This window comes from Python bivittatus, unplaced genomic scaffold (assembly GCF_059951505.1).
Source record: "Python bivittatus isolate LINGU-HERP-01145 unplaced genomic scaffold, Pbiv_v1 ctg000930_np1212, whole genome shotgun sequence".
Classification (NCBI taxonomy): Eukaryota; Metazoa; Chordata; class Lepidosauria; order Squamata; family Pythonidae; genus Python; species Python bivittatus.
The window spans coordinates 11474-27973 of NW_028277115.1; the positions used below are offsets into that span (position 1 = coordinate 11474).

Below are 16500 nucleotides of genomic sequence, written 5' to 3' on the forward strand. Positions count from 1 at the left end.
AATAGAGTGCTTTCCTCTGCCAGCATCTCTTGGTGGGAAACTGGAAGCAGTGCTAGTTACCACATGGACATGATGGATTATTCTGGGTAAAATAACAGAAAGTTGAAGGCCAGCCAGAGTTTCTTTCATCCGTTGTATACCAAGCAGAAACAAGGCGAGATTACTTTGAGTTTCTTTTTCATGTTCCACTTTCCCAGGACATCCATTCCTTCATCAGGGTTATATCAGCATGCCTTTACAGCAGCCATCAAAATTGCATTGTTAAAGACAATTTGGAGAGATTGGACCTTGGTCATTGTAAGCCCATTTAGGGTGAATTCAGAATCCATTGGGGCTTTGGATTCTTTATTGCAGAGAGGAACTACCTGAAGCTCTGCAGGTCCCACAAACCTTGATCCTTGCGCCATTGATCTTTTAGAGGTGGCATTTAATAGAAAATGAGTTGGAAAGGGGAAATTAATAAATACATCACTATAAAGTCATCTCATTACCATTTTATAGTAACTCAATTTAAGGAAGATAAAATCTTATTGAATAATTAAGGTTAGCTTTGGTGATCCCACCCACTACATTTCTGAGGGTAGTTTCCAGCTTATTAGTCAAAGACAAACAAGTCCTCAAGCTGGGAAAGGTTGTGCACGATTCTTTTCCTGGATATTCTGTGTATGTGAAGCTTCTTACACCACAAAAGTAGAGAATAAAGACATGTATTCCTGAACGAAAATCCCTTGACCCGTTGATTGTTATCTCTAGAGACAAATTTCTAGGAATTAGACCACTGTTCCTGCTGTCCTTGAGATTAGGTCATTCTTTTTTTCTGACTAGCTGCTCTCTAGTGTTCAGCTCTGCTCTCAGCACAATAATGTAACACTTGGGTAGGAAAATGCAAGCCAGTAAGCCAGCACTTGAGGCCAAGATGGAGAAGACCTCCACAGCCACCATGAATTTCCCCTTGGTGCTCAAGTAGGTGGGCACAAAGGACACCCAAACACTGCAGAAGACCAGCATGCTGAAGGTGATGAGCTTGGCTTCATTGAAAGTGTCGGGCAACTTCCGAGCAAAGAAGGCCACCGTGAAGCTGACGATAGCCAGAAGCCACATGTAGCCCAGCACAACATAGAACATGATTTCTGAGCCTTCGTTGCATTGCACTAAAATCTCACCCAACTGGGAGTGCATGTCCAATTCCCGGAACGGAGGAGAAATGCTCAGCCACACAGCACAAATGGTCATTTGAATAAGGGAGCATAGAACAATGACTAAGATGGCCAGCCTTTTCCCCACCCAACTCCGCATGCGATTCCCCGGCTTTGTGGCCATGAAGGCCAGAATCACAGTGATGGTTTTGGCCAACACACAGGACACTGCAATGGAGAAGATGACTCCAAAAACTGCCTGTCGAAGGAGGCAAGTGGCTGTTCCTGGGTAGCCGAGAAAAAGGAAGGAGCAGAGAAAACACAGCAGCAGTGAGAAGAGGAGGGTGCAGGTGATGCCCCAGTTGTTGGCTTTGACGATGGGAGTGTTCTGGTAGCGGATGAAAGTCCCCATCACCACAATGGTGATTCCTGAGAAAGAAACTGCACAAGTAGCCAGAACTGCTCCCAGGAGTTCTCTGTAGGATAAGTAGGTGACACTTTTGGGAATGCACTGATCTTGCTTCTCATTTGGATAGTGGTCTTCTGGACATTTTTCACATTCCTTGGCATCTAAAATGTATAAATAAGGTATGTAAACATTCTATATACTGAATTTCAACTGAAATTTTAGCAAATATTCCATGGTGGATATCTCTTCTTCATGCAGAGGTGAGTTTGAACACCTTTTTAGACAAGGCTAGGAATGCTGTGGTCCTTCCAGCTACCAGACATGTCCTGAACCCAGATTTCCCCCTTAACTTACTCTGATGCCACCCTTTTGAAATGTGAAGTTGATAAGTGACCTCTGCTCTGTATGGAAAGAATCAATTATTTTGATTATCAATCAAAAATGTTTGATGTGACAAAGATTTATTTCCCTAATTTTCATGTTAAGGTACAACACATTTCCTGAGGATAGATGAATCCCTTGGCAGAAATCTCCCCAATTTGTTTAAACATTAAGGACTTCTAAATCATTAAATCAGCTGAAGACAAGGAGGATACTCCTGAAGAATCTGTCCTTTTTCTTAAGTATTTATACAGAAAACAGTAATGATTTGAGTATTGCAAAACACAGTTTTAAAAAGAAGAATATACGTATTTTTTTCTTACCAAGCTGGACAGAAATCCTTCCCTGCGCACAGTGAATGCAGTCATAACAGCACACCTGCTGGCCCTGCTTAGTTAATTTTTGTTGTCCAGGATGGCAGCTTTCCACACAGAGAGAAGAGGGGCGTACCTAATGGGAATGAGAAAAGCAGACATTTACAATAGAGCATCTCCTTGTTTTTCCTCAATTGGGCAGCAGTCATTCTCTAATATTAGCCCTTTAAGAACTCCTGGAAGCTCCAAAAGTAGATTGGAGGAATATATTATGAACTTGTACGTTCCTCTAGTATACTTTTAGAACTTCCAGGAGTTCTTCTTCAGCTGATTTTAAAATTTCAAGCAAGGACTTTATTAATGTCCCCTACACTGTGAAACAGAGTGGAGTTCCATGATAAGGCTTATATTAGAATGGCTTATCTGCCTCCTCTGCTCTTCCACGAGAAGCAATGCCAGAAAGGGCAGCTTTTCAGTGGACTGGGGAACTGCAGAGTAGGCCCCAAATGAGCTTCAGAGACCAGGCTGCCTTGATGTGTCATGGTCTTTCAAAGCCCTCACTGCAGGAAGGCCTTGAAAGAGAAAGGGCTGGCAGCTGCAGCAAGCTCTTTCAGGTGGAGGTGAAAAGCAATGGTGGCAAAGTGTGAGAGTTAGTTTTCCTGCTCATAAAAATAAGAATGGGCCCCCAAACAATGCTGCACCTTCACAGAAGAGGCGAGCTCCTGAAAAAGTGTGATGAAATGAATAGGAGTTCTTCCTCCAAGAATGATTATCTAGGTCTCTCATTTGAAAGCAGAGAACTTGGTGGAATTCTTGTGTTTTCATCAGAACCTTCTTTCTTATGAATGCATTTAGTCAGAGCTCTGCCTTGGATTAAGTCCTTCTTTTCAGACTGGAGGGAATGAGGTCTGACACAGATGAATATATCCGAACCTCCACAGGAGGGGAATGCTCACACCAGCTGAAGTGACTAGTAACCACAACTCTGCTTCCGTGTCTTATGGGTCTGCTGACCGCACTGCTGACTGCAGAATGGAGGCTTGAGAACTCTGTAATTTCTTTCAGCTCCTGAACGATGTTTGGATTCAGTGGGAAGCTTTTTGTTGACTTTGGAAGGGTTTCCCCATTTCCAGTGTTGAAACTCCCCAGTCCAGAACAGAAAGAACCCGCGTGTTTCTGGGGAGTTTTCAACTCACCTGAGTAAACCTTGGGTGCCATACAATGGCACTTTCATTGATGGTGAGTCCTTGACTTTGAGAAGCTTGGGACTCAATTCCTCCAACTTGGACTTTCTGGAAAGATCGATTGGGGAATGTGATCAAGTTGACGATGTCGTATTTTAGTCTCACAATTCCGTTGGTATCGAAAATTATTTCTTCCCCAGCACTATTGTTAAAACGGACATTTTTCAGAAATAAACGAAGCTAAACGGGAAGAGTTACAAATGAGAAACTGGATCAAGGACTGGGAGGTAGAATGAACTGCTTCATGTTTAATATACCAAATTGAGAGTTTTTTTCTCCACTTTCTTAATCTCCCACATCTGATTTCACTCTGTCTCCCCCTCCGCAAACACACACACACACACATGCACAGAAATGTAAGTTAGATAATTTAAGACTTCATAAAAAAATACCATAGGGGCGCAGAGTCTTCCATACACAGTCAGTGTAAGTTCTCCTTAGGTATCTCTTGACTTAAACTACATGTTACTTTAAAAAGATAGGTTGAAATATATGTTTCCTGAGTCTTAATTCCAAAGTGAGCTCACAGGCCTCAGTCTACATGTGGACTTTAGTTTAAGTCTTCTCAACTATCATTTGCATATCCAGAATGTTATCTTATCTACGAGTCTAAGGGAAAACAGCACAAAATGGTAAATAACATTTTATTGACTATTTTTCAGAAATCTCCTCCATGTTTAAAAGCAGCCTAAGAACCTTTTGATGTTGATTTTCCTTAGCCCCCCCCCCCCCCCGATTTTCTGGCAAAACATCACCAGTAGGTAAGAATAATGACAAACTGGCAGGATTTGGTGCATTTGGGGAATGGCAAACACAATCCTGTCAGAGAGTTCCAGTAAGGGCATGGTGGGATAGATGTCCCTGCTGAAGGGGGGCAGTGGTTATGGTGGAGATTGGCCAGCGAAACCTCTCTGGAGAAAGAAGAGAACATGAGATCGCCCACATGCACTCCCGACAGCTGCTACACAGGAATAGACCCCAGGAACCAAGGTTTTTGTGGTCAGCTTATGAGTGGCTGGGAGTTGAAGGAATCCATCTATGCTCATAGTCTAATGCAGCCTTTATGGACAAAAGGCTCAACCGAGCCACATTTTAGTGACCCTTGGAATTATTATTTGCTGCTTTTGAATTATTAAGAACCTTTGGAATGGCAAGTTTCATTGCAGTTTCCTTCTCCTTTGAAAGAAGTTTTAAATATGACTTTAAGGATTCAGCAAAATATTACTTTTTGGAATAAACAGCAAAAGGCTGTTTAGTGTGTTGATTTTTGAAAGCTAAAAAGAGACTAAGAGTCCAGATGGATTTGGAATTAAAAAAATGAAATTAATTATAAAAATCCTGGGTTCTTTGAAAAAAAAACCATGATAGGGTGTGTCTTTGAAGGTTGGACACCAGAAGGAAGTAGAAGAAAGTAAAGATTACAATTAAAGAAAAAGAATACTTAAGGATTGATTTGGAGAATCTTTTTTTACTGAATGTAGAAGAGAGATCTGTTAAAGTTTTGAAGGATTTTCTGAGAAGGGATAAAGAAAAAACAAAAAGAAATCAACTTCTAGGGCATTATTTGAAGGGTTTAAAACCAAGGTTGCTAAAAGTACAAAGAATGAAAATAGAGTTGGCTTGTTTGATCAAGGATCAAATAGGCATGTAGGTATCTGTGGTAACTCTTAATAGACTTTTGCTGATTAAGAAAGAAGGGTGAGGCTTTTGGATTTTGTTTATAGCTAAAAGATGAGATGTGGGAAAAAGAGAGCCTTTGTTTTGTTTTAAGAGATGGTGAGAAGTTACTAAAATTGTTTATAGTTGTTGTGATGAAGGGGGAAGTTACTTCTTTATATACTTTCCTTTTTTCTTTTTTCTTTTCGACACTTTTTCTTTTTCCCTTGTTTCTTGTACTTTGTATTAGTTTTTACTTTTTCTAATTGTAATCTCTAATCAAATTATTATTAAAAAAATTTTCATCCTGTGATATAGAAATGCACTTTTTTTTCTGTTTTCAAATCCCTAGGCCTGACCAAATTTGCATGTATTTATGTGTCTGCCTGTCTGCCTGCCTGTATGCCTACACACAAAAACACACACACACACACACACACAGAATTATTTCCATATTATTATTTATATTATTTGACACTTAATAAAAAGAGACACGAGAGAGTCCAAGAAGCTTCTGTATCTGTTTGTCAACAATTCCGTTTACGTATCTCTTTGACTCAAATTATCGGTTTCTTTAAAGATATAAGTAGGAGATAGATTTTGTTCTATCTTTTCATTCTTTATTGTCAAGTGAGGTCACAAAATTCAATCTGCATTTGGACTTTAGTATAAGAGGAAGTTTTCTCAGCTATCATTGATATTGCTAAAAGGCTGAGAGCCAAAGCGTGCATTTTGTTTCTGACTGGTGAGATTAGTCAATCTTCCAGGGAGGGGAAGATGGGACAGGGTCATGAGATTATGGTTAAAATCAAAAAAGGTAAAAATTCTCTCATGGTCAAGCAACACTTAATGAAGAACCTGAGAATTTTACTGTTTGCATGTCTACTTGGATATAAAAAAGTAATATAATGGAACTATTTCTCTGTAGACGTGCATAGGATCAGAAGAGATATATAATTAGCAAATTGCACTTGTCTCTATCCACAATTGCAGCAATATTGCTGTTGAAAGACATCATCACTAACCTGCCAAGGTTGGCCTTTCAGCAAATTCCACTTCTCTCCATTGTCCACTGTCTTCTGCCTGGCTCTGGATGAATCCATGGCATGGAGAGCATGTGCCACAGCATGCACAGCATTGTAAATAGCATAGCTCTGGCCAGACATCTGCATTTCAAAGATGGTTCCATGGAGACCCCTCAAATCCTCTTTCCCAGTGCAGTTTCCTTTATTTGGCAGCCTTAGATTATATGCTGGGAGTGAACATAGAAATGTAGTACACCAGAACTCATGAAGGAAGTACACGTTAGAGTGGTGTGGATTTAGGTTCTCAAGAAACTCCTGAAAGCCTGGGACCACCTTTGTGTGTACAGCAAAGGACAAGCTGCCGTTGAAGGACAATGCTGGGAATCTCTGGGGGTCAAAAACAGAGGTGACGTCCCACTGACCACTTATGATCCAAACCCTCTCTATTACCATGCCAATCATTTCATAATGTTCAAGAATGATCCGCAAACCATCCATAGACTGTAGATCTCCATAAACAAGCATTACATTGATTTTACTGTACCATAAGGTAGCTGCAATGCTAGCGAGTTGCTTCTGCTGGAATTTATTGGAGATATACCGAATCACTATTGGGATGAATTGAATCAAAGAAATGCAGATATCATTCTGGAGGAGCTTTGGTCTCAGAATTCTGAAAAATCTCTCTCCAGTGATGTCTTGTGGGATGAAGAGGCCAATCCAATTCCATCCAAAATATTTCAAGAGCTGAACAATCCCTTCATACTGTAGGCTTTCATGCGGAGTCATCCAGAAGAAAGAGGGGAACTGAGTTTTATCACTCAGTGCAGGGTCAAAAGAGCCATAACTGAGCTGTGGGTGGGAATAAGAATGATGCATTTTAGACTTGGTATGTATTTCAGTGAATTAATAATTCATTACTAAAGGAACATTATTCCTTCAGAGTGCAAAATATATTTAAAAGTAATACCCTTTGCAATCAAGTTTCTTCTGAGGTATCATGCAGGAATGAGTGAAAGCCACGGTGCGGCTCACACCAAAGGCAAATAAGGACAGCATAGGATTCCCCAGCTTGGGATATACATTTCGAGCTGAATCTGTCTTGATGCAAAAACCTCTAAGAAGCTCTAGCCCCAGTTTGTCAATTGAAGTGCTATTGCATCAGCCACCCCAGAAAGATGGGGGAAACAAGCATCTTTTGGCAGTTGCTTCCATAAGATGCCTAGATAGAAGTGGAGACATACTGAATTTGGGGAATCAACAAGCCCATCCTCACATCAAACCTGGCCTAGGCAGCCACACCACCATTAATATTCCAGCCACTGCTTTCTGGAGTAAGTCATGGGGACAATCTCTCAGACCCTAATTGGGATGATCAGAAATAGAAGACAGGTAGGATTCAATGACAAGGGAAAGTCTTCATGAAGACTGAGAGGGAGAGAATAGTCTTCACGTAGCAAGAGTCAACTCTCATCTGGGAATTTACATTTTAAGAGGAGAATATCTGGTGCTTTAATGATGAAGATTTTTAGTAGCATTGTGAAAAAGGGTATGGTCTCAACTATACTGTTTTGGCATCTGATACGTAACATCTGTATCTATTAAGGATCAGTGCTGTGGCAGTGATAATTGATACGTTGCACTTCGCTGACATAAAAGAAGGTTTTGAGTTCCCCAATACGTGAGCTGCTTTTGAGTTTTTTCCCCCCTTTTTGTCCCCATACAATTTCTCAGCACGACTCATTCAATTCTAAGCATTTCTATGAACCCCGATACCTGTGGAATCTTGTAGGCATTTAAGATGTTGGCCATCTGGATGGTGTTTGGGGATGGGAGGTCACCAATGGCAGCCATGAGCTTCTGATCTTTTACCAAATTATAATTAGGAAGACAGTTTTGTTCCAGGAAGAGGAGGTTCAAAAGAGACCCACTGGCTTTCAGTGAATTAAATGCATTATTATACACTTTTGAGCCCAAGGTGATGTTTTGTAATAAATTCTCATTCATGTTGATTTCCTGAATGGTGAAAGTGAAGGCTAGGACATGCTGGAAGGTTTTAGTCAATGCACTGCAAGAAGAATTTCATTATAAACTAAAAATGAGACTAGTATTTTAATTAAATACATTCTTTCATAATGTTTTTCTCCATGCCAAAAAATAATGAGTCTGTCTGCTTTAATCAGTATTGGAGAACTGAAGTATGCACTCATGTTCTGAAGCACCTCTTTGAAAAAAAATATCTTGAATTGTTAAAATCTAGTAGCTAAGAAGTCCCAGAGGTGAGGAAGGCATAGAATGAGGAGCTAAGATGGAGTGTCTGAATGTCATTTGAAGATCATTTGGGCATCTAAGCCCCACATGATGAGAGGTTTAAAACAGATTGTACAATAAAGAGGATTATTTCATATCTGTTGGGCAGCTATGCAATTTGAGAAACAGAAATTGATGGATTGTGCCAATGGTTGGGGATACTGTTACTCAAGATGTAACATGTTATCACACTCATTTATTTAAAGGTGTCCCAGCTTTGCACGCATCAGACAATCAAGGAGTCTTAGTACATGAAAGGTACAAAACTCAAACAAGCTGAATCTATTTGAAATAAAAGCAAGTGTTAATTTTAAATACAGAAATGGGGGTGGGGGTGTATTGTGCTTTAGTGGGTCCTTGCCAGGTAGAAGTGTTTGGAAATAATAAATAAGTGATAACAATGATAACAATGTAATTATTACATAGAAGCATATATCTATTATATGGGAGAAGCATAGATATATATGATTAATACATGACATGGTAAATATTTTAGAGAGGGCTTCTTTTTCATTTTTCTTTTGGATACAAAATAAAAAATAGAGGAAGAATGTTATTAAAACCAAACTTGGGAGTTTTTTCCCACAGGCAGATTAATTCATATATAGCAACACCCACATGAAAAACCAGGAGCCTACAAGAGACTATTTCAATAGCTGAGTTATGATTAACCAGGAGAGATATAAATAAGACTCATGTCTAAACCAGGTTTAATTCTCATCTAAAGTGGAACAATATTAACTAGATTCACTTGAATGCAATCACAGTAAAGCAAAGTGGAAATAGAGAACTACTTGCTGTCCTATGAAGGATCCTGTTGGGCGTTCCATAAAGTTGAGTAAAGACAAATCAAGAAATGAAGTAGACACAAATTCTGCAATGACAATATCACTGGAGAGAGTGGGGGAATTAAATTGAACGTTTGGCTTGCTACTACACATGGAGTGAAGGATCTTGCTGAAAGAAGCCTGAGGCAGGATAAGGAAGGAGAGCAGAAACATCCAGGCTTTGAATGCCAAAGTAATTTGGCCCCAGTCACAGCAGGATAGCCACATCTTCATCAACACAATTTCTCTGGAACAATGGAATAGAGTCTCTGTTGCTCTTATGCATAGCTGAAGTTATTGACTGTAATAATTATAACCAGTGAGTCATAATACTACCTACTGAGCATCACGTGGTTGTTAATATTAAACATTGTTAACTCGGTTCTGTGCTTCCATAAAAAACAAACTTAATCATTATAATTTTGATAATTAAGTGGTGGAGAATCACCTTTCAAAGCTGTTCAACGTCTTTCCCAGTTAATGGAACTATATGGTCCAAAGCCATCCCTTGTCTGCTCTTCGTCAAGTCAGAAGAGAAATACACTGATTCCCTTAGGATCATAACAGAGTTTGGGAACTGAGTCTTGATTTCCAATACAAAGGAAACAGTGTTGGTTAAAACAGGAAGCTATAGATTAGTAGCCAAAATCTCCCTTCTCATCTCACAACCTCCTAATTTGGAGAAATACTTATCTTTTCTGTCCACCACTTTGCTAAGGCATCCTAGGCAGCATGTTTTTATTGCAAAACTCTCTCCCTCTCTTTCTGTCTCTCCCCTTTGGGTAGCAGAGAAAAATGCTATTTAAATCTTCTGTTTGGTTGACGAGGAAAACAATTCTGCCACTTCTAAAAGGCTCAGTCCCTTATATGTCCATACAGAGAATGGGGCACACAGTGGCCACTTTAAAACCTTCTACAGTTTTACAGCAGTACCCTGACAAATACGGTTCCATCATGCAGAAGATGCTATTTTTGGTGACTCATCTTACAAGACAAAAATATTGTGATCCAGTAGAATCTTTTCAGTCTTTCTCTGAGAAGTACCTATCTTGTTTCCCCCCACCCCGTGGCTCCCCCCATGACTCCCCCATGACTCCCCATGGTGTAAGTTTGTAGGATCGAATAAAACACTTCTTCAGGCTCTTGCCAAAACATTTCCAGCATGTCTGAGCCTTTACTATTGTCCTTCCCAAGATCAACAATGATAAAAGCTTGTTACCAAACATCAGTTTGTGTTCCAAAATTTATGACGATGCTTTTAATTCATTGAAAGCCAATGGGTATCTTTTGGCCCTGCTCTTCACAGAACAAAGCTGTCTGCCAAATTATAACTCTATAAAGTAGTGTTTCTCAACCTTGGTAAGTTTAAGTAGTGTGAGCATCAACTTCCAGAATTCCCCAGCAGCAGAAGTCCACACATTTTAAAGTTATCAAGGCTGAGAAATTCTATTCTAAAGGGTCAGAAGGTCATGGCTGTCATTGGTGATTTCCTCTTTCCGAACACCACCCAGATGGCCAATATCTTAACCGCCTACAAGATTCGACAGGTATTTGGGAAGGATATAAGTGAAAAAGTGGGGGAAGAGGGAGGAAACGGCTATGGATAATAACATGGAAATATATTCAAAGACAAATGAAATCGTGTTTGATTCTATTTATTTTCTGAGGCTTTCTGGATGGTTTCTGCAAGTAAACTCATTACAGTGTGAACGTTACAAATGCATGTACAACCCCAGAAATCCTTAATGAATAGAAAATTTACATATCATCATATGTAACAAAAATATGTTAGGAATGTAGTTAAATCTTTTTTATTGATATGCCACGTCCTTCCTTTATAATTTAAGATGCCAATCAGCAAGTCTTGCTTGTTTGATTGTGGCTATATGTTGTCAAGTCCTCTCTAATCTTAAGGTTTGCTTCTCTTCACAGATATTAGTGTCTGATATAATTTTTAAAAGAGTTATTAGTGCTAGGGTTGCCTGTCCCACTTAGTCAAGTAGCATTTGCCCTGAATGGTTCTTATTCAATTTGGGTTTGGCCTTGGTCATGACTTGACTGATTTGAAAGAGGACTAACCCTTCAAGAAAGAAAATGAAGTACAGTGGTACCTCGGTTCACGAACACTTCTGTTCAAGAACAATTCGGTTGACGAACAGCACCGTCCGCAAAATTTTGCTTCCGTTCGCGAACTCCGCATTGGGTGACGAACAGGGTCCGCGCCCATTTTCCCTGCTGTGTCACGTGGTCGTGGCTTCCTGTAGGGAGGGGGACTCTCCCTCCAAACAATAACCGCCTCCCGACCCGCCTTCCTGTCCTCCACGCCAGAAGTCGTCTCAAGCAAGGTTAGCATTCTCTCCCTTCATACTGTACTGTACTGTACTTTGTTTCATATTTTTGTGGTTTAAAAAAAAATACATATGGTTCAGAACGGATTAACCTTATTTACCTTGAACCTTATGGGAAAATTTGATTCGGTTGGTGACCAAATTCGTAGGGGTCAGAACGGATTAACTGTATTTACATTGAACCTTATGAGAAAATTTGATTGGGGTCGAGTTGCGGAACGAATTAAGTTTGTGAACTGAGGTACCACTGTACTTTATTGAGAAAAAAGAGTACCTCATCTAAAATATATTATTTTTTTGTTCTTGGCAGTTCAGTTATGGCACTTTGGACCCTGCACTGAGTGAAAAAACTCAGTTCCCACGCTTCTTCTGGATGACTCCAAATGAAGAGCTTAGGGATAATGGAATTATTCAACTCTTGAGGTATTTTGCATGGAATTGGATTGGTCTCCTTATCCCAGAAGATGTCTCTGGAGACAGATTTCTCTGTATTCTGAGACCAAGACTGACCCAAAGTGATGTTCCTATTTCATTCATCCCAATCACTGTTTGGGCTACCTGTGCAACAGCTTCCAGGGGAAGCAATTAAATAGCATAGCTGCTACCTTGTGGATGAAGAAAATCAGTGTAACACTTGTTTACCGGGACATGCAGTCTATGGAGGGCTTACGAATAATTCTTCAAAATTATGAAATTAAAAATATGGTCCCCATAGAGAGGGGTTGGATGATAACTACTCAGTGGGATGTCTATTCTGTTTCTGAGCTCCAGAAATGTACAGCACTATTGCTCAATGGCAGCTTGTCCTTTGCTCTTCACACAAACTGCAAGAGTCACTCTGCAGGGAAAGGGGCAATGAAAAGCTTGAAATATAAATAAATAATAAATAAATGTGGTACCAGGATTTTAGGACTTCCTTGGCAGCCGGAATCCACATAAGTTCAAAAGTATTTTTTATTGTTCAGTTCTGGTACTCTGCATTTCTCTATTCATTCCCAGCACATTATCTAAATTTAGCAAACGGGGAAACTGTATTGGGGAAGAGGATCTGGGGAGTGTTCCTAGAACTGTCTTTGGAGTGGAGTTGTCTGGCCAGAGCTATGCTATTTACAACGCTGTGCATGCTGTGGCACATGCTCTCTATGCCATGCATTCATCCAGAGCCAGGAAGAAGACAGTGGACAATGGAGAGAAGTGGAATTTGCTGAAAGTCCAACCTTGGCAGGTAAGTTACAGCACCATCCAAAGGGAATATATTTGCAATACAATCCTTATTCTGACTTCTGGAAATGCCATTCACTAATCATATTTAATCGAACTCAGTATAATTTATTTCCAGAGAGTCATGCAGAGAGTAGCATTGTACAGGTAACTTTATTTCCTGTTATTTATTTTTAAAAATTTCTCATTTATATATTTTATTAAGCTTAAAAATTAGTATTTTAAAGTGTACTTTTTAATATGTAATCTTAACCATGCAGTATGTCACCTGATTACAATAATTGTATAAATAATACAAATATTGTATAAATAATACAAATTATTGTATTGTATAAAGTCTAATATTATTTTAAAAAGGTACCAAGCCTGTTTTGTCAAATATTATAAGATGAACAGAAAAGGAAAAAAAGGGGAAAGAAACCCGGTACTAAACTAATTATGTCAAAAAAGAGAAGGACAAAGAAAAGGAAAAAAAATTAAAAATGGAATTTCTGAACAAAATAGATAAACAATTTTATCTGCATTCTAAATATAGGAGAAAAAATAGATTTCATGATCTATATGGAGATGATACAATCTGCTACAATTTCATGATAATTCAGGTTTTGAACCCGGAGGTAAACCTGGAATCGCAGTATCCGATCTTGCCTCTCAGTTGTTACAAAACTAATTCAAAAGCTGAGAGTTGACCAGTTTCATTAAGCCAACTGCTAGAGATTGGGGCACAAGAGTTCTTGCAGAAATGTACATTCACCTTCTTCACTAGAGTCCAGATGATTAGATCCAAAGTTCTCAGTGGGGTTATGAACTCTTAGGCAGAACTCTTGACAAATATGTGGAGAGGCTTCTATATTGCAATGTCCAGACTGTCTGGGATCTTTCTGAAGGTTCGAACAAGCTGAAAAAAAGAAAGAAAAAATAACTGTCAGTGTATACAGTATGTGTGTGTTTCTATGTATGCATATGTATGTGACTCTCCATGAGTGTATAGATAAACTCTAGTATACAGACAAACACATCGCTATACCACTAAAACTCTCCCATCTGTAACCTTTAACTGGGCGAAATGGTGCGTGGGAGGGCAACAACTTCCCAAGAAAGGTACCTCAAATGGGCTAACTTACAGACTGTAAGGACCCACGACTCCTCTGGGATTGAAATTGGGGAAAGTCATGGCTGCTTCAGCAATGCAGTGCAGCAGTCAGCCCAGGTCACATGATTGTCATGGGCGTATCCTGACGTCTGTCCCTCCACCCTCTGTCCCCTGTACCCAATTGGCTGGTGAGCGAGCGACCATTGGCTGCTTTGGAACCGAAACAGAGATTTGAAGGCAGGCAGGCAGGCAGGCAGGCAGGCAGGCAGGCAGGCAGGCAGGCAGGCAGGCAGGCAGGCAGGCAGACTTCTGCCAGCTTCCCACCTGCATAGTCAATAGGGAAGCCAGGAGTGATCATTCTGTTTCTCTCTTTAGATAAAGAAATATCTCTGAAATCATGACCCAGTGGCTCACAGTGGTACCTCTAGTTACGAACGCCCCTCCTTATGAATTTTTCAAGATACGACCAGCTCTGTCCCCAAAAGTTACCTCTACTTGTGAACTCTGCCTCTACTTACGTACCGGATCTGCAGCCATTTGCCCTGCTGCCACGTGGTCGCGGCTTCCTGTGGGCGAGATCGCGGTAGCAAGGAGACGTTCGGTGAGGCTTGTGGTGTGTTTTGTGGCGTTTGGAAGGTTTTTGTGGCATTTGGAAGGTTTTTGAGGTTTAAAAATAAAATACATATGTTTCAGAACTGTTTAGCTGTATTTACATTGAGCCTTATGGGGGAAATTTACCTCGGGGTGCGACCAAATTTGGAGGGCAGATTAGCCGTATTTACATTGAACCTTATGGGGAAATTTGCCTCGTGGTGCGACCAAATTCAGAGGGCGGAACAGATTAACCATGTTTACATTGAAGCTTATGGGAAACTTTACCTCGACTTGAGACTAACTCGAGTTGCAACCAGAGTCACGGAACAGATTAAGTTCGTAACTAGAGGCACCACTGTATATAACAACTCTCTCTCTCTCTCTCTAGTTTAGTAATATGGGACATAGAAATTACTCTCAACTGAAACTTATGGATATTAATTAAAAAATTAAGGAGATCATAACTGTAAACCTGACCTGTTGCCCCCTATTTGAAGCAGTGGGTCATTTATACAGCTTCCCATTTAGCTTCATTGATTTGTGAAAAACGTCTGCTTTAACAATAGTGCTGGAGAAGAAATAGTTTTGGATGAGAATGAGATGTTGGGAGGAAGACCAGTTAGGTCACATTCCTCAAACGATCCTTCCAGAAAGTCCAGGTTGGAGGGATTGAACCCCAGAGTTCTCAAAGGGAGGGACTAACCATGAATGCAAGTGCCATTGTACGGAATTCTCGGATGGAATCTCCATCTTTAGCAATGATGTCATCTTGCCTCCTTCTTCCTTCAGGCCAACAGCCTTCCCAGGTGTCTTTTTCCCACTCCTTCCAACTGGACACACACAGAGAAAAAAAAAATAAGACTAAAGTGGTTTCCACCTCTTGATCTCTCCATTCCTCTGTCCTATTTCAGCCCACTGGAAATTCTAGATCCTTTCAGAAAGTTCTCATAAAATAGGTGTGCCTGAGGGTTTGTTTCAGCCCATGGGCCTCCTTGCTCTTTAGTCAGTTAGCTGGGAACTTGTGAGGGTTCATTGTTATTCAGGGACTGGACACACCACAGTGCAGCAAATATGTATAAAATTCTTTATGGCAGCACACACCTTCCCCAACAACTGCAGGATATTGCATTTCACCCATCTAGGACTTGCAAGGTGATACACAGTGATACTCACGTTTTAGTACTCAGTTCAAACAAGAGTCTCAAAGTCTATAAAGTAGCATACAAGCTTTAAGTCTTTTTTCCAACTCTTCTTGTCCTATTTGAGATAAGGTGTTGCCTAAATGTAATTGTTCCTTTTCTGTTGCTGCTGAGCTCCAAGCCAAGCTCCAGGCAGGAATCCGAGTAAGATATGCTGCTTCCCACAGCTGTGGTTGTGAGAGATGACTTGCAATCCCCTTGCCTGCCTGCCAACCTCCAGTGCTTTTCTGCTCCCTCACCTGCTCAGTGCTTCACTATCTCCTACGCACACACCCACACATATTCTCCCTTAGTGTTTGTTTTTGTAGGCTAAGTGCCTGGGTGGGGTGAGGGTGCCTGTGGACATCAGCCATCCTGGAAGACGCCAGAGTGTGGCTCAATTAGCCAGGCAGCTGGAAAGCTGATGTAGTTGCTTGTGAGTAAATGAAACTTTTACAGCCCATTGTAAAGAAACATGACATGTGGTGAGCCTTGGAGAAGCGGGGGCCGGGGGAATATTGCTGCCTGGCTGCAGCCGCTTTTGCCAAACATGGACAATGCTCCCTGCTTCACTTCGTCACAAAGTGTTCAACTTGTATAATCCCATATCCCCTTTTCTGTGCCAGATATTGTTCTTCAGCACCAAAACACCCATCATCCACATGAGGATCCAGCGGCCATACTGATGGTTCAAAACCCTTTTTCATACTCAGTATCCAATATGGGCTGACACTGATCAATCTCTACATACTTTCCATATTGAG

General features: G+C 40.5%; 1 protein-coding gene across 1 annotated transcript; it reads right to left on the bottom strand.

Moving 5' to 3' along the window:
* Positions 1–804: 804 nt before the first annotated feature.
* On the bottom strand, positions 805–10255 carry LOC148213679 (vomeronasal type-2 receptor 26-like). The gene is made up of 6 exons (XM_088131085.1): positions 10236–10255; positions 7942–8233; positions 6166–7017; positions 3437–3664; positions 2250–2376; positions 805–1706 (listed from the first exon to the last, which is right to left on the bottom strand). Exons 1-6 carry the CDS (start codon positions 10253–10255, stop codon positions 805–807), a joined length of 2421 nt encoding a protein of 806 aa, XP_087987211.1.
* Between the last annotated feature and the right edge of the window lie 6245 nt (positions 10256–16500).